The 25,326-nt window shown below is 32.3% G+C and overlaps 3 protein-coding genes across 11 annotated transcripts in view; 2 read left to right on the top strand and 1 right to left on the bottom strand.

Moving 5' to 3' along the window:
- Positions 1-7,137, bottom strand: part of LOC119829684 (sphingomyelin phosphodiesterase) — a 19,046-nt gene extending 11,909 nt beyond the window's left edge. For 3 of the 5 annotated variants that reach the window (XM_038352315.1, XM_038352313.1, XM_038352316.1), the window contains exon 1: positions 6,831-7,137. The gene's annotated coding sequence lies outside the window, so the exon portion shown is untranslated. The remainder of the gene's footprint in view (positions 1-6,830) is intronic. The other 2 variants (XM_038352311.1, XM_038352314.1) reach the window with 1 other exon arrangement.
- Positions 7,138-7,637: 500 nt separating this feature from the next.
- Positions 7,638-11,738, top strand: LOC119829685 (low-density lipoprotein receptor-related protein 2-like). Its single transcript, XM_038352317.1, has 5 exons — positions 7,638-8,328; positions 8,893-9,965; positions 10,438-10,638; positions 10,730-10,849; positions 11,398-11,738. The coding sequence occupies exons 2-5, from the start codon at positions 8,924-8,926 to the stop codon at positions 11,625-11,627; spliced, it is 1,593 nt and encodes a 530-aa protein (XP_038208245.1). The 5' UTR covers positions 7,638-8,328; positions 8,893-8,923; the 3' UTR covers positions 11,628-11,738.
- A 1,170-nt stretch (positions 11,739-12,908) lies between these two features.
- On the top strand, positions 12,909-21,779 carry LOC119829309 (serrate RNA effector molecule homolog). Of its 5 annotated transcripts, none has more exons than XM_038351774.1 (16): positions 12,909-13,201; positions 13,664-13,915; positions 14,066-14,251; positions 15,598-15,664; positions 15,737-15,929; positions 16,015-16,103; positions 16,195-16,351; positions 16,421-16,761; positions 16,836-16,976; positions 17,250-17,453; positions 17,660-17,947; positions 18,068-18,181; positions 18,274-18,417; positions 18,894-19,036; positions 19,748-19,852; positions 21,552-21,779. In XM_038351774.1, exons 1-16 carry the CDS (start codon positions 13,062-13,064, stop codon positions 21,628-21,630), a joined length of 2,643 nt encoding a protein of 880 aa, XP_038207702.1. In that variant the 5' UTR covers positions 12,909-13,061; the 3' UTR covers positions 21,631-21,779. The 5 variants fall into 5 exon arrangements, with proteins under 5 accessions (XP_038207702.1, XP_038207700.1, XP_038207698.1 ...); XM_038351772.1 differs by having other exon boundaries at positions 14,051-14,251; XM_038351770.1 differs by having other exon boundaries at positions 14,051-14,251; positions 16,192-16,351.
- Positions 21,780-25,326: the final 3,547 nt, after the last annotated feature.

Raw genomic sequence — 25,326 nt, 5'->3', positions numbered from 1 at the left:
ACAGATTCGAAATTCAAATGTAATATTTTTTTATAATTAAGTGTAACAGTATTTATGGCCAGACTAAGTATATACTCTGTCCCTATGTCTCGATGTACCTATGATTAAATCTTTAATACTACGCAACGGGTTTTGGTGGGGTTTTTTTCAATAGAAAGACTGATTCAAGAATAAGGTTATGGAGGAGGATATGTGTAATAACATCTATTAAATTACTCCGAATTTAACGCTTGCGAAGCCGCGGGCAAAAGCTAGTAATATATATATAAACTAACGGTCCAGCCCCAGCGTCGTTCCTCAATAAATGGGCTATCTAACACTGAAAGAATTTTTCAAATCGGACCAGTAGTTTCTAACAGTAGTGCGTTCAAACAAACAAACAATCAAACTCTTCAGCTTTATAATATTAGTATGCATTACGTGTCACGTTGACTCCTAAACTACTCGACCGATTTTAATCAAATTTGCACACCATGACCAGTTTGATTCAACTTAAAAGATAGGATAGTTTATATTATTTCAAGGACGATAAATGACTACCCGGGCCCAGCTGGGGCAGTATGATATATACTTTTTTTAATTCAGAAAACTTAACTTGGTAGGCATGATTTAACAGTACACATACCTACCTGGAAATAATAAATGCAATTGACAATTAAATCAAAGGCCACCTCGCTAAATGGGAAGCTTTCCGCAATATACCTATAAGTACACGACATAATTTGCGTAAGCAAAGTTATCGCATACGTATACATATATTGTACTATTTATGTAAAATTAATATTACTAATTTTTACATATACATAAAGAACAACAACAACAATAACCACCTTATTACACACACACATTATATTATACAGTATCTAGAAATCCTTATTAATCCTTATGACGAGTCTTAGATCTAAAACCTAATGGATATTTTAGCATAAATTATTATTTAAATAATTGTAATAATAATAAATATTTTTTATACTTACATACGAAATTGGGTAAACCTGACATAATATGTATAAGTAATGAAGGTACCATTGCAATATTTACCTTTTGATCACAATCTTTCGCAAGAAGCTTTCAAGCATTAACGAGGAAGTATATAATTCAGAAATAATTTTACCTTTGATTAGAAACTTAAATAATTTATTGTGCTTCAAATAAGGATAATGGTTTTCATAAATGACGGTTTAGTTTAAATAATGTCCCCATATTAATGTAAATGCCGTATCCAAATTTACCAATTTTTGCATAAAGTTTATTTTCAAGGAGCCATAATAAAAGAAACTGTAGGAAGATGCAAGCATCTATTGATCAAAGGGACATATAATAAAATACATGTCTTATTTAGATATTTTACAAAATATAGCTGCAACTACGGCCTTTATTTATCCAGATTCCTTTTGTTCCTGACACATACTTTCGTTTAGTTCATCGAACTCACTTTCTCCATACAACAGTTCTCCTATTGTAAACGTATTACACTCTCATCGGAATGCACTTCTATTATATTTGTTAGCAGCTTCCACATGACACGTTTGTAACAAGACGCTATAGTCTATACCATTACCTAGCTTCAAAGCTACACCGTAACAAGCGAACTTTTTTATACTTTTCACTTTTAATTACATTGCTTTCTGTTTATTATGACTATCGCGTAATTACAAATCTACTAGTGAATAAAATTAGCATTGTTTGGAATGCTTTCACTGGAACATTCATAATTTTCATGTGTATTTGTGTGTTTAAAATATAATAAAATAAAAAAGGTATTGCGAATCCGTATAATATTACTTATATTTTATCGACGTAACGGAAAAAAATTGAAATGTTTTATTATATTTCAGTGCTGTTTTAATAACTTAAGTTTAAATCAAGTAGCACTATGGTAAAAATTAATAGGACAATTAATAGATAACTTGGTATATACTCACATTAAAATTACGTATTTTATCAAATATAAGAAAACTAGCGTGGAGCTCTGTAGAAGATAAAACGTAAACTGTTATTGAACGCAATCCTTATCTCAATAAAATTGGTGTTTGTCTACGTCGATAGCACCATATCAATCAACTATACTTAAGCAAAAAGTACTAAAGTTAATAATCTTATCTGTACTTCCATGCTGAATAAAACAAAGCTGAAGTATTGGTTTATTATGAATGTTCTCTGATATATACAGTAAAGAAACTTGCAAATCTACCATGAAAATATCCAACATACTAGGTAAATTGCTACATATATATGCATGCTTTTTTTTAACAGCTGAAGCAGTGCAACGAGTGGTGGATCTTTTGTCGTCATTTTTTAAATTTGTCATAGTTTTAATAAAATTATACTGTTGATATCAAGATGGTGAATAGAAAAGAGCGCGTTGTAAAATTGATTAGATTTAACACGGAAAGTGACATAGAACCATAAACAATGAAATCGACGCACTTTCTCATAACTTAATACTCTTCGTCAATATTCAGTAATTCATTATTATATAAGTTAGTTCACACCTTGTCGCTCATGAAATTAATAAAATTAATTGAATCCGCAATCATAATTGTATCAACTAAGTACTTATAATTGATAAGGTTATTGGTCAGACCCGGTGTGAAGATTTTTCTCATTTGTTATTCAGAGATCGCGACACATTAGATATCTACTCGAGCTATCTGTTGAGTTGTTGTCATATTTTATATTTTATAATAGTGGTAGTGGATCGTCGACTGAGTTACACGCGTATTGATTTGATCAGTATAATTTCTATTTAGTGTCGAGGTTTGCATCGCATCAATATGTCGAAATCAGAACTTTTTGAAAAGGTAAGGTTGACACAAAATCAAATGTAATATAGCAGTTTATAGAACATAACTCTCAGTTTCATTTATAAGTGTATCTAAATTGAAAAATTAAGTTAGAGATACAGGCGTTAGGCGTACATAGCAATTTAAATAATATTTGTTTAAAAAAGATAATTATTAACGTAAATTAAAATAATACAAAATGATCAAATGTTTTGAAACTATAAAATTTATTTTATACTTACCAACTGAGCTACAAGCAACAACTTACGAACCTCAGGCGAGAGTGACCGATGAGGACTAGGTTTTATGAATAATAACTAATAAAATTTAAATTATATTGTGGATTATAATTGTTTCTAATTGAATGAGATTATTAGACAATCAGGCCACTATTGACCTCGATCATTTGTATTCACTATGATAAAAAGCAGTAACCTAAATCGTGTAATAATCGCAAACAATATTTAATAAATTAAAATCGTTTCAGCTTACTCGGAGCAGTTGGTAATATTATCACGTAAGACAATTATTTATGGCTATTTCAATTTGTTAAATTTTTCTTTTTTGCCAATTTTACGAATATCATTTTTTTAATTACTTTGAATGCGGCATCATACCTAAAAAAAATTAAAAAACAAGGCTCACTACCTCCTTAGTTCAAAGCAATGTAAAATATAAAATACCATATTTTATATTGAAAATTTACTGATTAAGTTATTACGATTTACAATACGATTGAGGGCAATTAAAATTGAGATTTAACATCAACTCAATGTTTCCTTATAGGTATTTATATTCTATTATTGTTCTGCCTAAAATACAAAAAGATAAATAAATAATGCTTATTATTAAGATGAAGGATGTTTTGACTTTGAACCAATTTACGAAACACGCAATTGATAATATTAATTATTGTTCGACAATAATACACACTGCGTGCGTACAATGTGTGTTTGTTTGCTAGTGGCTTTGTTTTCATAACCATTAATTAATTGGATACAGTTATTTCCTATTCATGATATTTAAACGTTTTCTATATTAACGGTTTTTGCCGTAGTAATTAATATATATAATTAATATATAGGTAAGTATAGATATTTAAAAAAAAATTAAATGTTACCGTTATACATATTTGCATAAACCGTTGTTTTATGTATTTTTATTTTATTTAAAATTATTTATGATGTGTTAAAAAACCTATCTTGAGTTTGAATTAACGTGAGAAATCCCTTTACTTTTAACCGGTTTTAAACGCGGTTTTGAACGCGAAAACATTTGCAATGTCTCTCTACATATAAGATGATTATAGATAATACATTCTCACTTGCATTACAGTTAAAAATAACTGGCAAAACAGCTTCTGATCGTTTTTCAAAAAGTTACTAGGTTTACTGTTAGTCTTTTACAAGGCCATAATAAGACACAAGAATTAGAGAAATAATAAATAATAGTTTAAAAAAACTAAAAAACACGCTTTAACAAAAATCATATTTTGCAAATTGAAAAATGGAATAATTTTATCAAATTAGTGTATTGTCATCGGTCCTCAATAAATCTACAAAGTTTGAACGAAATCTGGCCGTTTAAAGTGGGTCAAAATCGCGCCCAAAGAAGTCGGTTACAAACAAACATACAAACAAACATACAAACAAACATACAAACAAACATACAAACAAACATACAGGTGAAGCTAATAAAAAGCGTGTAAAAATAGACAGGCCAACAAAAATTTTTTGCATTGGTTTATCTCAGAGATGTTTCACGTTTAACGTCAGAATATACATATATCAATATTTTTATGGGGCAAACAAGTATACTATATAGTATACACTATTCCTTGCTTGCTTAACACAATTCAAGACATTTTATGCCTCTTAGTTACATGAAATTATCAATCTCATTTACTAAAATATCTTATAAAATAACAAAATCACATGAAACAAGTGTAGGTACCTATGAGATATTGCCTATAGATATCGGAAAAGAGGATAACTGTTTATTTCTGTCTGCATGTGCTACTGTTCTTATTTATCACATGAACTCGAACACGGTTTCCTTTCGCCATTCAATGTGACATAACATAGAGGTTATTATAGTCACATTTATATGGACCACTGTTGGTTGTTGCGTCTTATGACTGGATCCTTGTCATCAGAGTATTGCGATATGTTTATACGATATATTATTGAGTTAGTAGCTCTTTCGAAATGAGTTTGAACTACTGGACCTTGCCTTTTGTACACATTGCACAATAGTCGTGTAGGCTGTAGCTATCTTTAGCTTGTTGCTGACTGTTTACGTGAACCAGATAAATAAAAAGTATAAGTGGGATTTTGCGGATAATAATTCCATAATTAATTACCTCGTAATTACGCAATTAAGTTCTATTTTTACGTGAGAAGTGATCACTATTTCACTTTTATGTACATTAAGTAATAATTAATGATTATTTAAAGATTGTAAAAGTCCCGGCATCTGCATATACCTGTTATCCACTAGCCAACTAGTTCATATTAATAATTAACATCCCACACGCTATAACTCAACAAATACCGATTTTAATGTACCTACAGCTAATTCTCCAATCTTCATACTTTAATAGGTAAAAACTTACACATGTATCTTTTGAGTAATCTCTGTTTCTACTGCAATGTATAAAATTTATTTATTTAGGTAAAATATGTGCCTACCCTATCTAGGATCTAATGGATATTTGGCATTTGTGGTTCCAATCGTGAATACAATAAAAGTAGTTCAAGAGCTCGTAGTTAAACGCCACATTGAAAGTCTATCTTTTTTGCTTCCGTAAACACACACGTAACTAGACATTGTGAAGGTTATTCATTGGTAACTCTTTCAATTGTAAAAGTCTGTTGCTATCAGATTTGTTTTGTTTGATATGTGATTCCAATACAGATATAATGTAGCGACTACTTACAATTCTAAAGCCATCGAAAATCACCGTTAACCTCCTTTAGACAAATAAAGAAAGTAGGTAAGTATGAATTCTCAAGGATGGCATAATTTTAGAAACTGATTTAACTTATTAAGTTTGATCAAATCAATGGCTTAATTAAGGGTGAGAATTAGGTCGTTAAAATTTAAATTTAAAATTAACAATATTTGGCTGTACCTACATATTATATATAAATAGTCCTATTCAATAACGGGTACTACGGGAGGTAGGTACTTATTTCAGGACAAATGATAATTAATTCCAAATAGTATAAATTGTTTTAATTTAAACCTATAATTAAATTTAAAACAAATACGTTATTGCCACTCTAGAATTTGTTAATAGATGAAAAAAAAACTATTCTATAAATTCTCTTCTATATATATTATATGTCAACTTCATCGATACAAAATTTTGCACGTTTGTTTGTACCTACTCATCCTTGGGAAATTATACCGACTCGTTTAATTGATACAATTAATGTTGCGTTACGATGTCTCTTCGAATCATTCATTTCATAATTGGTCTAATCTTAAATTTTGTAAAAGTATAACAAGGAAGAGGAATGTTCCGTGATACAAAATCTATAAGAAGTCAGGTGTAATATTATATCAGTATAAACTTTAAAAAATACTGAATAATAGTATGTTATTTCGTATGTGGAATACGTTTAAAGTATTTTATTCATGTTGAAAGCGACGATGACAAAAATATACCAGCGTGTGAAATTGCTCACGCAACGTTTGTATCTGCAGGAAAAGTTGATTCTCACAGGCTGACCACTTGTCTGGTGCGCGTGTATTTATTATTTACTATTTTAACGTCAGCAAATCGCGAGCATTAAATTGGTACACTGATGACCAAATAGCCACTTGGTCACTAAACGTCGCATAGTTCAGAAGTGGGGCACCGCACATTACAGTTGATCTGCACACTTTTGTTGACCCACAAATTTGACAAATTTTGAAACGGTTATAATTGTCTTCTTCCTGTGTAACTACTCTCACAAATTGGATGAACCGCAAATGGACAAGAAAAATAAAAATAACTTTTAATCTCATCTAATAAATCTCATTATTCTCTCTTACCTTTGTTTTAACGCTGGAAATTAATCAGATCCTCATGAAGTATTACGAAGTTATATATAATTTTGTATAAAATGGCAAACTATACATTTCACTTATTATTTAAAACACAAATATAACTGTCTTATCCACATAATATTTTCGAGTGAAACTACACGATAAATGTAGTAACGCGCATATAGATAGCTGTGTGGCAGAACACTGAGTTATCGTAGTTAGCTGAATACGGGTAAGCGAAGTGTGAGCGAGCTGCTACAACCGACCGCGGCGCGCGCAGTGAGAGTTGTGCCTTCCTCCGGTTGTGAGCACTGAGCCGCAGCCGGCACCAGTCGCACTATAGCGACGGAGGCCGTGGCTGCATCCGCGAGATGCTGCGTGTTGCACGTGCAATCTTCTGCAGTAGCGATTTGTAGCACCGCAACCTTGTTTGTTTATTTTAAGTAGACATTTTCTGTTCAGTTCTAATGCAAAGTGAATTAGCAATATCAAATTGAAATTATGTGTAAAACTAAAGATACTGTAAAATATTTATGTATTTTCATGTTAAATATTATTTTTGATTTAAAACGAAAAGTTAATTTTCATTTGAAATTTATGAAATGTTCTTTTTAATGAACCTTTCGTTGATCATGATAACAAATAGTTATATCATTCCTGAATGCTGTAGTTTTTAATTTTCAACAAGGTCATTTTGTAGCTAGTGTATTGTATTGTAGAGCTTTGTATAAAAGCTGGAATCAAATAATTTGAACCAATAAGGAAATCAGTATTATAACTTTTGAATTCATATTCTTTACCCAACTATAATACTTGTAATGATAGACAACACTTTTTTAATGGATAGAAGAGACACTGTCATAAGTGAAGATTATGTGAAAATTTATATAATTATATTTTTTTATGGAAAATAACTAAATTTTAATTATCAATCAAAAAATAAATTAAACAGGATTATGGAACGATTACATATTGTGTGTGTATACATTTAAGCAACGTTAAAATTATTTTAATACGTAGCTGGTAAAGGGCTTCTTTTTGGTAATTGAGTGAACATCTCACTTAACGACCTAATTGATCAAATGATCCGATGAAATTGAATCCATCTACAACTAGCCCCATATAACATGTGAAGACACGTGCCCCGGCGCCTTATTAGGTACTTATATTAAGTGCAATTGAGGGTGGAGGTGGGAACAGATGGTCGTTCAGTTGCATACATAAAAACATGTTACTCTTGGCTGAACACCGCCATATACTGCCAACCCCTTATTACGTCTCTGTTACACAAGCAGTACTATTACATATTCGTCTCTTTCGTTACTTACGGTACTTGCAATTCAGGGTGCTGGAGACCATTCAAAGTTGTTTAGACGTTGTCACTGGCAACGGTAGTCGAATACATATGGTACGCGGTTCAACACAACCATATTCTGTCTTCAAATTTGCTCACAACCTTACGTCTTTTTTGTGGTGGAATTTTAAAGCTTTTTAACAATATCATGTAAGTGACTTTAATACAACTTGTATAGATTATTTACCAGCTAATATAACTGTGACATTTGTAATGAATGGTAGTATATATTTAATTCAATGTATAGGTATTATAATTCCTTATGTTAATGAAATGACCTAGAATCGTTCTTTAATTCTAATTGAAAAATTGAAAAGTATGGCCTATATTAACCCCATAAAAAAAATATCTGTAATTCATTTAATAAATTTACATTATTTTTGTTCTAGTTTAGGGTTTCTCAGAATAATGGTAAATATAATAAATTTATAATTTTGTACATTGCAATTAAATGTTGTGTCTCATTACGTCGTTCTTCTTAAAAAAGAAAAAAATCTCTAAAACAATGCCTATGTTTTATATAATATAGGCACTGGACTTAAATATTAACCTGCATATTAAAAAATACGTTCCTTAAAAAGTAATGTTTTTGCTCGTTACAGAAATGTTTTAATTTAGTTTTACTTATACCTCATACTTATCAACTCGCACCCAAAAGCAAATATTAGGTAATATTGCTAAAAAAATTAATCATGAATCTCTTTAATTTTTCAGATAATGTTACTGAGATGACACTTAATTAATAATGATATTATCAAGTAGTTTTAGCCAAGGCAGATGTACATCCAATTGCGTAGTGGACGATGTTTCCTCAGATTGGCAAACCCTTTACAATTCCCAACTTTGGTCCAATAGCGGATTACGAAGAGAAATAATCAATAAACCATTTATCGATAATAAAGCGATAAAGTGTTGTTACACATGTCGGGGTAAAATAAGGAATTATGAAATAACGTCTCCTAATAATAGTTTTGTACCAGGTAATCATTCTACTCCGAAAACAAATAACACTCGTAAAGATAGTGCTAACAGCATACGAGATTTAAACGAGATTAATTTACGTTATACTCCACAAGATAACGTGCCTGCAGCATCTCAAGAAGGAAATGAACCAGATATCCGGAGTATACCCTCTATTTCCAGAGAAGTTGATAAAAGTTTTCGCCAAAAATACATTAGCGCCTCATATAATTCTAGTGCTGATATAAATTTAGAACAACGTAGACTGAGAAAAAGCCTGAAAGGCATCAGATGTATTTTCAGAGTCGCTTTGACTGAAAGTCCGACTAAAAAGCGAACTCAAATAAAAGCTTGCTCAATAAGTGTAATGATTGTAGCCATAGTAATGATAAGTTTGGTTTTAGTTAATTTATCAACTCCTAGTTTATTGCGTGAGATGAATAAAACGAGTACAATAGTAGTGCCAACAATAAATATAGCCGTAAATGAAACTTCATCAGCTATGGTGAGCATCACGGATCCTTTGACCACGGATATGTTTGATGCTACACAATCATCTTCATCAGAAGAATCTTCAGTATCTACTTCAGCTACAATGTTTATTTCTAAGCCAAATCAAACCGTTAGCACAGTTATAGCAAAAATTCGTAAAAATATCAAAACTTATCCCAAGATAAAAAACATGCACAATAATGGAACGAAAGACGTTATTAATAGAGATTTATCACAAAAATTTTGTTCGTGCCAAAACAATGAAGTATGTATGTTAAATGAGGATACCGGGACATCTGTATGTAAAATAGCAGTAGACATTGATGACCCAACAGGTGAAAATTTAGTTTTTTTTTCAAGCGTGAAACTTCCTACGAATAATTATATTTGGCTCAAATTGTGAATCTACTTAAGAAGCAAGCTGTTTCTCCTAAATACAGGTTGCCCTGCAATCTAGCTAGGGAAACATCGGCTTGATATATGTAACCTTTAAAAATATATGTAAGACAAACCGTTTATATAAACTAAATTGTAATTGCTATAAATTGTAATTTTAAAAATGTCAAAAATGTATGTATGTATGAAATAAATTGAATTGAATTGAATTGAATTACATTATAGTATAGTAATAGTTATCTGTGATAATACATTGCAACAATAAAATTATCTTCATATGTTTATAATAAATACATATAAATTACTCGAGCAGGTATAAATCTAATTTTCCATAATTCCGTATGAGAAATATTTTTACTTTTTGGGTATAAAAACAAGATAATAAATTGTTGCTCATATTTCTTTTTTAAGGCTGCGGTGGTCTTTGTGCATTGGAAACAGAAGCTTGTCAGTTAGTCGACAAGGAAAGAGGAATCCGAGTTTGTCGACTTGTAACGTATGAGACTTGTTCTCCGGAAGATTGGCGGTGCCGAAATGGGCTATGTGTTCCTTCAAGTGCTCGATGTGACGGATCTATACAATGTTACGATAGATCAGATGAAAAACAATGTGGTAAATATATCATCATTTATCATCTACGTAATTAATTTAATTTTATTTGTGTGTATATAATTTTACAATGTTATTATATTGTTTTCCATAGATTGTGATTTGACCAAAGAATTTCGATGCGGACATTCTTTGTCATGTTTTCCGAACAAAAAGCTCTGCGATGGCATTATTGATTGTTGGGATGGATTCGATGAAGTAAATTGTACTATGGGTAAAGTATTAAATCATCACTATACTTATTTTAAAAAATCAATTTTGTACATAGAATTTTGCAACGTTAAAAATTATAAGATACCTACTGTATCTTAAAATAAATTTCTAAAGAATAACAGGAGATGGAAAAGGAGTATAGCTATTGTGGACAAAAGATAAAAGATAAAATTTTAGAGAATAAAATATAAGTGAAAAAGGTTACATTGTAAAATTAACAAGGATTGTTAATTTTTAAACGTAATAGATAAATGAATATAAAATTATTATGAAAAATCTAATATTTATACTATGAGGGCTGGCTACTAAGTTAATTCCGTAAACTAATAAACATACGGTAAATTTAATTTTAAGTTTTATAGCATTGAAATGCTTTTTTTTTATAAATGAGATTTTTTTTATTTGAAAGAATAGAAAAAATTCGATCACGGGACAGGATTCGAACCCGCGTTTCTTGCCTAACCGTAGCAACGCCTAGCCTCTCGGCCACCCGTGAAAAAAAAATTCTCATGCTTTCGAGATATCAATACATACGTAAATGTTTTTCAGAGTGTCCTGAAGGTCATTCCCCTTGCAATGACGGCGAGTGTATAATGACTTCGAGATTTTGCGATGGATTTTCTGATTGTACGGATGGAAGTGACGAGCCTCATGGTTGTGACAGTGCGTGTGGTACTCACGAACTACGGTGTATGAATCGGCGTTGTGTTCCTCAACTATCTCAATGTGATGGGCGGGATGATTGCGGAGATAATACAGACGAGATGCATTGCCCATAAATCACATATCTGTTATCACATAATGATACTAAGGACACCTATTTCAAGCACTTATAAGTACAAATACATTATTTGTATTACGATAATTTTATTTATTATTTGTAAATTAAATTGACTCTATGATCTTTTAATAAATTCACTTATTTCTTTACTTATGCGTTTTATTTACTATTAGCTTTCCGTCTGCGGTTTCACTTGCGTGGTCTACAACTGTGCTTGATGGATTTTTTACTTTTTTTTAACTTCACATGGACAGAAACTATTTTTATAGCAAAAAATCTATTCAGAAACCTCTTTTTTATTTTTTTGAATTTGAATAGCTATCCAATCACAAATCTCATTTAACCCCTCAGCAGCAGGAGGCTGTACAAAGTGATCTATGTAAAGTCTAAATCTAGAACTAACAGGAGACCAGAAAATAATTAAATAAATAAACTAACTAAATAATTATTTTTAGTTCCTAGAATTTGTGTACTAACATATAGAATTTATCATACTCAGCAGGGTGGGGAGAGTCTTAGATTTGTGACGAAATATTTCTAGGGGGGTCACAGAAAGTGTGACACAGCGTGACAATAGGGGGGAGGGGTCAAAAAAAGCTGATTCTAGAGTGACTTATTTTATGAACGGCCCCTTTCTTACTAACAGTAAAAGTTCTCTGCAACGCGTTAGTGGTAGTTACATTGAGCACAATTCATGGACTTTACTTGAAGAAAATATGACATAATGTTAGAACGTGTCCAAAGTAAATTCACCAGACATCTTCATATTAAATTTATGGCATGTACTCCTTTTATCTGTTAATGTATCCTACCCTATTCATTCTAAAAAACTGTAGCTAGAGTGAAGCGTGGAGAGGATAGCTAGCCATGGATATAGTGCTCTATTTAAGTACTTGTGCTATTAACGTCTGCGCAGGATCGACCAGCGTTAAAAAAAATTGCCGCTAGTTATAATGGTGGTGTGTGAAGTGTGATTTGTCTGAACATATTTATTAAAATATTCCATTGCAAGCCTTCGTTACATGAGAACCTAAATAATATTTCTAGGGTTCAAGTAACCGTATTATTATACTACTCTTCGGGTTCAAGACTAAATGGTAGCAACTTGTGGCCTATCGACTTATCAAATTTAGTTCATATTTTCGACGTGAGACTTCTTATATGGCGTATCTATTCTTCATCGAAAGGTCTATGGCCTCCACAGAGTACTTTAATATATATGGAAATGGCGTCCGTGAATCTGTGAATGTAGTATGTATAATTATAATCTGTGGCCTGCGCTGTGAATTTCTGTAGTCTCTGTAAGCTGTGCCCGATTAGATTGCGTTGCAATTTATGTGTTGATAGTGAAATTATTCTCGAATATTTCATTAAATTAATTCATAATTTAAAAAAATACTAATTCGACGCTTTAGGTACTGATTTGTTAAAAATGGCGGATAGTGATGATGAGTATGATCGTAAAAGGCGCGACAAATTTCGCGGTGAAAGAGGCGCTGCTGAGGGAAGCAGCTATCGAAGCAGTGATAGACGAGAAGAACGAAGTAGAGGTCGAGAAGAGTGGTCTGAAAGGTAGATTTATATTCAAATTGGATTAAGTTTATATTTATTAGAATAACGTGCATTTCATTTTGCAGATCCCAGTCCCAAACCCTTGATCCTTCTAAGATTCCAAACAATAATCCTAAAATTACTAAGCGCTCATCAGTGGTTGTGAGGTATTTTAAATAGTTGCTAGTTCTTGCTTAAAGTGTGTTAGTAATAACTAATTGAACAATATAGTTTAAAAATTAATTAGCCTTCAAAAATACATATCTACGTAGAAAGTTATTATTTTTGTTAAAATAGTTAACTTTAATACATATGGGATAATTTCTGGAGTACCCATGAATACTTAAATAAATACATTGGTTCACTGTTAGGTAATATGTCCACCAACTTTAAGATAGTTGGTGGACATATTGTTAATGACATGTTCAAAACATTTATTAGTTAGTCTTTCATTATTTGGGATTCTGTTGTTCTTTCTTTAAGGTCTCGAGGAGGCCGTTCTGGTCCTGACTATAGAGACTATCGAGGTGGGGGGAGTGCAAGCAGGAGTTACTCACCCATCAGAGGTGAAGGGCCGCCAAGCAAGAGAATAAGGCCAGACTGGCCAATTGACGACAGAAGATATGGAGCAATGCCACATGACTCCTATGGCTCATATGGATGGGCACATGATCATTTTGGACCCCATCCTGCCCATCAAGGTTATGGGCAACCTATGCCGCCTGTACCAGCTAGGTAAGTTCAGCTTATTTTGATTACATATATATTATAGCATTGTGTCTGTTACATTACATATTTTTAAATTATTTACTTTATTTTTTCTCAGTGGATATTATTCTGCAATGAATTTTTATATTTTAATATGTACAGCAATTATGATGCTAGGGATGCTGTACTGCCAATGGGCCCTTCTGATGGCCCACCCACCATGATGTCTTTCAAGGCATTCCTAGCTGCACAGGATGACTCGATTACCGTTGATGACGCTATTCAGAAGTATAATGAATACAAGCTTGAATTTAGAAGACAGCAATTGAATGAATTCTTTGTAGCACATAAAGATGAAGAATGGTGAGTTTTATAATAAGTCATTTGTTTATCTAATTTTACACATTTTATACAGGGAATATTTAAAATTTATTAATTAATATATTGTAAACACTGGTCTGCTCAGAAAATAATTTGCTCATCAAATTCTTTTAAAATAATGTACATGTATAGGTCCAGAATTTTGGATCCCAACATGTATCATAAATTTAAATCAATTAATGCTGTTGATAGATATGATGGTTATTAATAATTATTGTCAAACATATTTCTTTGTAAAAACATTCTGTAAACATTTATTATTGTATATTTCTTCATTAATTTTTTAGTGTATGTTATTATATGTACTTGTATAAGTTGTATAAATGTAAGAGTTGATATCATCAAAAAGTATTATATATTATGCTACATATATCTTATATCTACACAGTGAAAACAAGAATTTATCAGATGATCCATATGTTATCTATTTGGGGGAATGATGTAGGGGAAGTTTAATGCAGATCAGTGAAGTCAGCATTGGTTTTATTGTTTATCCTTTTCAATAATAAAATATGTAATGCAGTCATTTTGCAATGTTGTGTAATATAAAAGGTATATTTCAATTTAATGCCAATTCAATAAAAGGCTCTATGCAGTAACTTAATACGTGTGCTTCTGGATAATCTTAAAAATTAGTAATAAATATTGGTTCGATAATTTTGACAAGTTATGCATAGAACCTTTTAATTGTGCAAATGTTAACTGTACAATTTTTTCCCTACAGTCTACAGCGTATTCGTGTGGAATTGCTGGACATCGTAAAGAAAATATATTCAAACTTTGTACCAATGATAAAATGTGTTTAGCTAGTTGATATCGCGTTGACCTGTAGCGCGCAATGCTACAGGTTTCGTTATTGTTAGGGGTAGGGTAAAATATTCCACATGTGTGGAACAGGTGAGACTCTGCGATTATTAAATTTTCATTTTAGTTTTCACTATGCCAACAAACAATTCAGGATTTAAAGTAGGTATATGTTTTTCAATAAGCATAAGATTTTTCATCAATTAAAAAATGGTACACATATGATAATAAAGATGTTTACTATGTGTTGTAGCTATTCCATCTTATAAAGTCCAAATGATTTTTTCAAATGTTCGATTTTGCCACAATTTAAATTGTTACACAAAAAAAAAAAAAATATACCTGTGTTCTAGGATGCAGTTGAAATAAGAAGAAAATAAATATGCATTATAAGCTACTGCTAATGCTAATAATATGTAGTACATACAAATATATCTAAATGTTATACATATGGACTTTGTGAAATAGAATATCTATAACATATATAATTTAAAATTAATCCTATCAATTGATTTGTTCTTAAGGTTCAAGATTAAATACCATCCTGAGGAATCCGTGAAACGAAAAGAAGAGCAATTAGGCGCGCTGAAGGTAAAAATTTTTAAAATTAAGTTAGTTTACCTATAAAATCTAGTATATGCATAACATGAAATTATATTTTAGAATCGACTTAATGTTTTCTTGGAACTCTTGGAACAAGGAGATCTTGATAAAGTAACGGTGGACGTGGACAAGTCGGATAAACTTATAAGATTGTTAGATACAGTAGTGATTAAACTGGAAGGCGGAACAGAAGAGGACTTGAAAATTTTAGATGAGCCACCTCCAGTGGAAATAACAAATAATGATAAACAAGGTAACAGTACAAGTAACATATTTTGACTATAATTAAATGAATTTTTATAGATCTCTACAGTTTTAAAGAAATTCTGATCTTCCAGAGAAAGCTGAACCAGAAAAACCTATTGTTATTGATGTTGATGCAGTGAAAGTAAAAGATGAGAAAGAAGAGACAGAGAAGAACGAAAAAGTATGTATAATATTTCTGTGAAAAACGTTATCGTACATTGGCTTTTGTAAATGTAAAGAGTAATGTTATAATAAAATCGATTAATTAGCAGGACAAGGTGGCCGCAGATTCTCCGAAACCAGGAGCTCCTCTAACGATGGAGATCGATCCACATTTGAAACAGCTTCAAGAACAAGCCAAGTTGTTCTCGCGCTTCAACAGCGCACCGGGCACTGAGCCCGATCAGGAAGTGCCAGAAAAGGAACCCCGTAAGTTTCTATATCCTTTGAGAATTGAATGTCCCAAAAAAATTCTTTTAATCTGAAATAACGTTGCAGCACCTCCGGGCTCGTCCTCTAGTTCATCATCTTCAAGCTCATCATCTTCTAGTTCGGAGGATGAAGGTGAAAGTTCGACTCGACGCAAATCTAAATCGAAGTCCAAATCCAAATCAAAGAGTCCTGTGAAATCGCCAAAGCCTAAAAGTCGCTCTGTTTCACCAAGTGTTGAAAAGTCTGGCGAAACTGGCGAAGTCCATAAAGACAAAAACGGCGATGAGAAGTCTGATAATGCCAATGACGCTGCTACAGAAAAGAAGGAAACTAGAGCACTTCATAAGACTACTTCTATTTTCTTAAGGAATCTAGCTCCAACAATAACAAAAGCTGAAGTTGAAGCTGTAAATATCATAATTTTTTTTAAGTTTTCTTTATTTCCTGTTTTCTTTCACTAATAACCAATAATCATTCACAGATGTGTAAACGCTATGGAGGATTTTTACGTGTAGCATTAGCCGATCCTTTGCCTGAACGTCGATGGTTCCGACGTGGATGGGTAACGTTCCGACGTGAAGTTAATATAAAGGATATTTGCTGGAATCTGAATAACATACGGGTAATTTCTTAATATTCAACTTATACTTATTTAAAACATATCCCCTTCATTTACATACAAAAAATTAGTTACTTCAATTTCGATGATGAATTTTTCCATAACCTCTTATTTAAATTCAGTATTTATAATTGTTATTCACAAAGTTTGTACTCAAAAGAAGTGCAGTTGATTAATGAACCCAGTATAACCAGATAAGGACAAAATTTTCAATCCTTGTTTAAAACTCATGTGAAAACGATAAATCAGTCCTAAGTTAAATATTTATCTATGCAGCTACGTGAATGCGAGCTCGGCGCGATAGTGAACCGCGACCTGCAGCGGCGCATACGTCCCGTGACGGGCGTCACGCTGGAGCGCGCGGTGATGCGCGCGGACGCCCGCCTCGCCGCGCGCCTCGCGCACCTGCTCGACTCGCGCACCAACCTCTGGGACTCCGCCAATGAAGCCGCCGTCGAGAGCCACATGGATTCTAATGATGTAAGTATACCGGATACAATTGGTAAAATATCAGTTTTGTGTGTATGAACTAGAAAATGTTGATTGTAACAATTATTATATTAATATTATATTGTATAATTAATAAGATGTCTCAAATTTTATTACACTATTAATTACAAATTGGCCCCAAGAGTATGTAATTAATATTTATTGAATTAATTCAATTATTTTTTATTCCATTTCAGAACATTAGTTTCAACTCCAAGAATCCTGTTTTGCACAAAATAACTGAACACTTGATTGAAGAGGCATCTACAGAAGAGGAGGAGTTATTGGGCCTAGAAGCTTCTACAGAGCAGAATAACCAAGACCAGCCGGACCCTGAGTTGATGCGTGTTCTTGACCGTCTGGTGTTGTATTTGCGTATCGTCCACTCAGTGGACTACTACAACCACTGCGAATATCCTTATGAGGATGAGATGCCCAATCGCTGTGGAATTATGCATGCTCGTTCGGGCCCGCCAACTAACAAGGTAATTAAATAATTTATAAAATTAATGGTTACACCAACTGCAAGCCCTAGTTAACTTTGCTTGTGCTTGCTTATAATTTAGTTTTTTATTTGATTGATTGATACTAGTATTTTTCATCAGCCTACACAACAAGAGGTTCAAGATTACATCAAAACATTTGAGGGTAAGATGTCTGCATTCCTGCAAGATGTAAAGCCACTATCTGACGAAGAGTTACAGAAACTTGGAATAAAGGTAACTTAAGATATATATTAATCTTTCTATCTTTCTATAATCTATATAAATTTAGAAACCAATTTATAATATAATATATTTCATTACTACAGGACCCTGAAGCCGAGGTGGAAAAATTCATCCAAGCTAATACCCAAGAACTATCGAAAGACAAATGGTTGTGTCCTCTCAGTGGGAAGAAATTCAAGGGACCAGATTTTATAAGAAAACATATATTTAACAAACATGCTGAAAAGGTATACATATTTTGCAAACAAAATGAGAATAATATATAAGATTAAAATCATTCTGACGCTCTATTATACAATTTCAAAATATATTTTTAGATCGTCTCTTTCCTCTCAAAAAATGCAATTCTAGATAATGGTTTTCTATTTTTACGAACCTCATATGCCATGAAGGACAGGGCACCTCAAATTTACTTTCTTTAAGCGTTGTTGTTTAATTTATTTATATTTTTGCCGCTGCCTCACACATGTGCTCTTCTAATAACAAAAAAAAAAAAAAAAAATACAGAAAATAACATTTGTATTACTATATATATTATAATTTTTAATTCAGTAGCAATTCGGATGTCAAGTGCATGTCTCGTCTATCACGGTTTGCAAATGAGTGGACCCATTATATAATCAAAAACAAAGCTAGCTAAGAAAGCTATTGAAACGAGACTGAACTCGACATTAGTAGGTACATAATTTGACACGCGTCACAGGTGGACGAGGTGCGGCGCGAGGTGTCGTACTTCAACGCGTACGTGCGCGACGTGCGGCGGCCGCAGCAGCCCGAGCCGGCGGCGCGGCCGGCGCACCACGCGCACGCCGCGCACCCCGCGCACCACGCGCCGCCGCCCGCGCCGTACGTATGCGCCACATACAGCTTGGAATAACCATTGCCCACATTTGACCCGGATCATGAAAGGCTGTGTTCATGAACCAAATGTGTTTTATATTATGGAACCTTGTCAACATATATTTTCTAGATGAGCGGAGGGGGAAAATATATATTTAACATTTAATAATAATTTATTTACAATTTTTAAGTGTAGTTTGTATCATGTTCCATGGGCCAGGCACCTAGAAGTAAATGTTCTACCAGCGATCTATTTAAATGATCTACTAATTGATTGAAATTGAAAATTGATTATAACACTGTATATTTGATTTTTATTTTTATTTTCACATCCATTGTAATAACCGAAATTGAACTACTATACTTACTGCCAATGAAATCTCTAAGAATGTTGAAATTTATTGCCTTAGACGTATGTTGTATCTTACATTTCTACGTGTGTATTTATTTCAACGCTCTATAACATTGTTTTTGGTATATATTCCCATGGTACACATTCTACAAGAATGCCACAGTTTCTTCTGCCGAATTTTTTGTCTTGTCTATTGAACTAGTTGATCCTGAATGATTACAAGAATTAAAGGGAAGCTCCCTCTAATTCTTCTATAACATTTCTTTAAAGAACTATTCATACTATAAAGGTGATAAGCCCTATTAGAATACCATAAATATAATAAGCCCCATTACTTTGACTGATGTGATAATATTTATTTTTAGATATGGTGGGGGTGGTGGTGGTGGGGGCAGTCGCGGCTGGGGCTGGGGCGGCTGGGCCCCACCCGCGCCCTACGCGCCCAGGCACCCGCGCTTCTCAAGACCTAGGTAACCTAACTTATACACTACACTAGAAATTGCTTTTATCCCTTATGTATGCTACCCTATTGAGCAGTTAGTATGAGAGGTCACCTAAAAAAAAGAAATTGGGAAACTCTTAGATTAGATTAGAATGAACTTCTAATTTGACTTTTCTATTTAGATTAATATGTGACAATGATGAAGTAAATAAAATATATGATTATTTTTTGTAAATAGAAAATGTAGTTTACAATTATCTTTATCATAGTATCAAATAGTAACCTTTACTTTATTAATGAAATTTATTTGTGCTTTTATTTTATTTATAAGTCTCGTTTTTTTTTAGTTATTTAAGTAATTAAAATGGCCTGAATCTTGTATTAACTTTAATAGCTTTAACACTAATTATTAAAGTGAGGTCTGGTACTAATTAGCCTTGTGTATAAGAATTGTCTTATCTTGATGTTATTAGATCTTTGAGTCGAGGATCCTAACCTTTAATTATGCCTATCCTTTAAATATTATTAATGATATTTTAGTATTGTCATATAAAAAAATAAAGCTTAAGAATTCACACTACCTGGTAAATATTTTAAGTAGTCCATGACACATTCATTTATAGCCTCAAACAGCAACTGTCAAAGTAATTCGCCTCGCCTTTGTGTAAATACTTACATTAATTCATTCGAATTGCAATCTGTACACGTAATACCGTGAGAGTACTAAATATTATGTGGCATGACCTTAACATTTACTTTATTAGACGCGTCGTATGTATATAGATTTGTATTCAATGTAGATTGTATAGAGGCTTTGTCCGTATACGCAGTAGTATAAACAGCTTTCGATTATTTTATATAATGCTCCCATTACACCTTATATATTTGCTGTAATTTTATGACTAAGCTACGTGTGTAAGTTGAAGGTAAATAATAATATTTACAGGGAAAATGTGGATCGCTCCCGGCCTATTATAGCTTACAACGATCTTGACTTCCCGGACAGTGGCGACATATTTTGATTTACTTCATTTGCATGTTATTTTAATATGAATAGATTCCATTCGGACCTTTTCACCAATCATTATATATTCAATTATGTATTTTGACATGGTCATATTTCTGTATGCATCAAAGTAGAATATATTTACAAAATTAGTACTTACATTATAAAGTATTTGTACATTGTACTTTTCGATTATTGTTATTTGGTAATTTTATATTTATCTAGTACAAAACTTTTTGTATTGTAGACCATAAACATCAAGAATCACTTATATTATTGTATAAGTACATAACTGAAATAAAATGTCGGGAAAATTCTTAATTTTTTATTTTTTTAACCTTTACCTCAATTTTCCCAAAATCCAAACCGGGAAGCTAAGATTAAAACTACCAATGGCCGAAATTATGTAGTATCCAATGTTTTGTGTGTGTGCGTTTGTGTGCCCTTTTGACATAAATATGATACATAGACAAATACGATCACGAGAGCTCTGGTTAATAATACGTATAAACACATTGTTTATTTATTTACTCATAACAAAAATGAAATTTGCGTTTAAATGTTATCTCTAACAAATATACATACATAAATTTTAAGAATACTAAGTTTTAAGTTTATCACACAAAAATAAAAATACATGGAAAGCAATGTGTATTGTACTAGGCAGGGACCAAAGCTCGCAATGCAGGATGCGCATAACAGTGAATGGTTGTTGTTAAAGGGGCGGCGGCGTGGAGTTCCGCCCTGTCATACACTACAGAGACTTGGACGCGCCGAGAGAACCCGACGAATTCATTTAGCACGGATCCGAGAGCCCATTTGGTGCACCAAGTGAATTTTGAACGCCTTTTGAAATAGAGAAGTTTAGTTGGAAATTGAATTGTATATAAATAGTTAAGTAGATCTGTGCCTAATAGTATTTAGTTGTAGGAAATGAAAATGCTACTTTGAAAATTTGATATTTTATTCCATTCCCCTAAGTGTAAAATTTTCAAATATATACTTATACGTAATACATACACAAGCCAAGGGCGAACTGAAAACAACATTTTTAAAAATAGTGGGTTTATAATGATATTAGGTGCGCCCCACTCATCCGCGTAAGTCTGTATCACGTAGGCATATAAAAAGTTGCCTTTGTGTAATTCCAGTTATCTAGTACCAAAATTCTTTGTAATTGGTTCAGTAGTTTTTTCGTGAAAGAATAACAGACATACAGACACATATCCATCCTCACAAACTTTCGCATTTATAATATTAGTAGGATAGGATAGGATTTGTGTTTAATTATTTTTTTGTCACATAACATAATATCTATAATCTCTGATCACAATTTATGGCCAAAAGTTGTAATCGACGTACTTTTCAACTTCTACTAAACCAATATTTTGTATCATAATATATCGTCCAGCATTCCGGACTGTTGCTAATCAAGGCTAGACAATTTAAATTGCTATATAGTTGTGTACAATGGAAAATTTTTAGAAAGTGCATTAGGCACAGCGGCCGCCGATCAAACTTAATTTCCCACTGAAAAGCTTGTCCCCTTTTATAAATCTAAAAAGAAGATTTGATAAGATCATTTCATTATCAAACTGTATTTTGGAAAGGACCTCTATGAAGATTTAAACTGGAATAATAGCAGATATGTAGAACGATAGATGGGGTTTTGAATCTTTGTAAGGTGTAAATAGAAATATTTATTGTACATAAAATAAAATAGTAACCAGACCATATTATGTGTACATTAAATATTGAAAGTAATTATTTTTTTAATAAATCGCATTCAAATTATTAGAACTTACCAAATTTAAATGGGACCATTTGGGAGGCAATTTCAAATAAAAAAAGAATGTTATGAGGTAAAAAACAAACAATTACAGTCAATAACCTGCCCCTTTTTCAAGTCGATTGAAAAGATTAATTGCTATGTATGCATTATGAATGTTTTATTGACCCCAAAATGATTAGAATTGGTCTTTTGTATGTGTGTCAATCAGATTTTAATAGAATTTTATATGGTGATAGAGCAAAATTTGGTTCAACTTATAAACATAATTTAAAAAATAGGTATATATAGAATGATTTTCAATTTTTTAACCGAACGAACGAACCGAAAGAACCGATATTGAGATCGTAACCGTGTCGTTCTTATTTTATTAATTCATAAAACTAACTAACGAATGATATTCCTAAAATAAAACAGCTATTCAATATTTTACGAGATATATTTGTTGTCTTTTGCGAATTCAAGATTGATTATCGAGGGCATTTGATTTAAAGGTTACATAAAAAAATAAGTAAATAAATTGTTTCCATGTCATCGATGTAAACAAATTTGGTCTTCTCATATTTGGAAGGATCAATATGCAATTTTTTATACGAATTATCAAACAACCTTATTAATTATCGAACTTAAATATCAATACTCCCTTGACAAGACCTGGCCATGAATTATCATATTGCTACCTGGATATCCGGATTTCTAACCCTGGTAGGTAAAAAAGCAATTGATGTCTTTACTGTTTAGATCGTACATGATAGTTTTGGATGTTTTTTCATTCAATACTGTGAATCGATTCGCTGGGAAAAACCTAATTCATAAAAATACATTTTATAAGTGCTTGTTTATTTAACAAGGAAGGGAGCAGAATCCTTCCTCTGTTTCAGCGTATTGCTCTTTCCACGAATTATCTCGACGGTTATGGCCTATGACTGAGTTCTGACGTCATAGGTTTGTTCAAGCTTTCATATCACTGCATTGAATCTACGCAGGCTCCTTTCTATTGTTTATTATTACTAATAAATAGCCTTGTTTATTTCCAAGAATAAAGTTTGAGAAGAGGTGATAAGGAAAATCCAGTTCGATTGGATCATAAATTATCTTTTTCATTAAAATATATATTTTCAAACAATTTATTTTATTATTTAAGTAAAACTTGGATGTTTATTTTTACAATGAACATTAAGATCGACATCCTGCTATAAAGCCAAAAGCGAACTTATTATATACCTACCCTTTGCAAGAGGATGTTATTTTGGCGACCTCCAAAAGTTCATAATTCATGTTTTATTTACACGTGGGTAATGATTGTTATTGACGATGAATAGTAGTGTAACCTATTTTACAATTATTATTTATCGTAAGTTATGACTCTACTTAGGTGTGACAGGAAAAATACAATGATGGGTATTTCTGTTCCGTTTATGTGAATAAAATACAAATATAGGATGGAATGTGAAGACATAATATCGTTAGTCCCGGATGTAGGTAATATATCTCGCGTAATATGACATCAGGGCTATAGCACAGATTACTAAATTGTTTGGAAATAAGCTATCGAGAAAAGTTACATTTGCAAAACTAGGTAAGCTCTGTTATGCTATGAGTTATGTATGAGAATATTAGGTGCATATATAATTACATATTGACTACGTGTTGGGGCAAATAAATAATATTATGATCTAACTCTTCAAAATTCACAATAAATTTATTTAATTGAAAATCTTATGTTGGTACATAAAATAAACACATGACTTCACACCTATTTCAATATTGAGTTCTGCTAACCCTAAGGAGAATCTATTATGTGGTTTCACGACGTGTTCTCTGTGGTAATATGTCACGCATTAATATTGGGATTCGGTAGTCATATAATTAAACCTAGGTAAATTATGTTCTTCTCTAAATATTTAATAACATTGAAAAAAGTAGTTTACGCCTTACTCACTCAGTTCAATAAACTCATAAATTTGTTTATTTCTGAAATAACTGAATTTATTTATTTATTATACTTTTATATTATATATTGGGATTTCTGATTAAAAACTAGCCTATGTTCTATTTTCAGTTCTGGTTTTGTCGGTTCAGTTGAAAAGACAGACACTATTAGTAGGAAATAACAAAAATTACGTTGTTCTTCGACTACGGAGTCCTAAAGTAATCAAACGATTAAGGAAAATGCATGCTGTGTACATATACGTTCCAACTGCTGGGACTCAGGCCTCATATGAGGGTCTGGGCAAATTCCACCACGCGGGCCGGGTGCGGATTGACAGATATCACACAACATTCGAACTTTTGATTCTTGGACATTTATTATCTTACGATGTTTTCCTTCACCGCTTCGAGCAGTGATGATGTAATCCACATGAAATAAATTGAAAAATCAATCATTGCCTGCACATTCGGCTCGTCTAGAACCCCCGAGTTATCGACTTTAATTCCGAGGTCACCACCACTGAGCCACAACTGCTTAGTATAAATATCCATTCCTATAAATAATAGGATTACCCAGGCAGAGCTGGGGCAAGCAGCTAATGGATGATAAAATATAATACAGGATATAGTATCTAACACGATGGTGCCCGTCACGCTCTCATGAAAATCGGTCGATTCTGCGTATCAATCACATAGCTAATCCGTTAAAAACATTTTTTTTTCAAAACCGTATGTTCTCTTAATCTGTATGTGCAAGTTTTTTTCGAATATGTAC

This window comes from Zerene cesonia, chromosome 10 (genome assembly GCF_012273895.1).
Source record: "Zerene cesonia ecotype Mississippi chromosome 10, Zerene_cesonia_1.1, whole genome shotgun sequence".
NCBI classification, from domain to species: Eukaryota; Metazoa; Arthropoda; class Insecta; order Lepidoptera; family Pieridae; genus Zerene; species Zerene cesonia.
This window is presented reverse-complemented; position numbering and strand designations above follow the sequence as displayed.

What these genes read in the sequence shown, in the direction of transcription:
- LOC119829685 (XM_038352317.1), top strand. Translation starts at nt 8,924, where the DNA reads ATGATATTATCAAGTAGTTTTAGCCAAGGCAGATGTACATCCAATTGC. An exon ending in AGACATTGATGACCCAACAG is followed by an intron (nt 9,966 to 10,437) that starts GTGAAAATTTAG and finishes TTCTTTTTTAAG; the next exon opens with GCTGCGGTGGTCTTTGTGCA. An exon ending in TGAAGTAAATTGTACTATGG is followed by an intron (nt 10,850 to 11,397) that starts GTAAAGTATTAA and finishes AATGTTTTTCAG; the next exon opens with AGTGTCCTGAAGGTCATTCC.
- LOC119829309 (XM_038351770.1), top strand. Translation starts at nt 13,062, where the DNA reads ATGGCGGATAGTGATGATGAGTATGATCGTAAAAGGCGCGACAAATTT. An exon ending in CGAGAAGAGTGGTCTGAAAG is followed by an intron (nt 13,202 to 13,663) that starts GTAGATTTATAT and finishes TCTTTCTTTAAG; the next exon opens with GTCTCGAGGAGGCCGTTCTG. An exon ending in CAAAAGCTGAAGTTGAAGCT is followed by an intron (nt 16,762 to 16,835) that starts GTAAATATCATA and finishes AATCATTCACAG; the next exon opens with ATGTGTAAACGCTATGGAGG.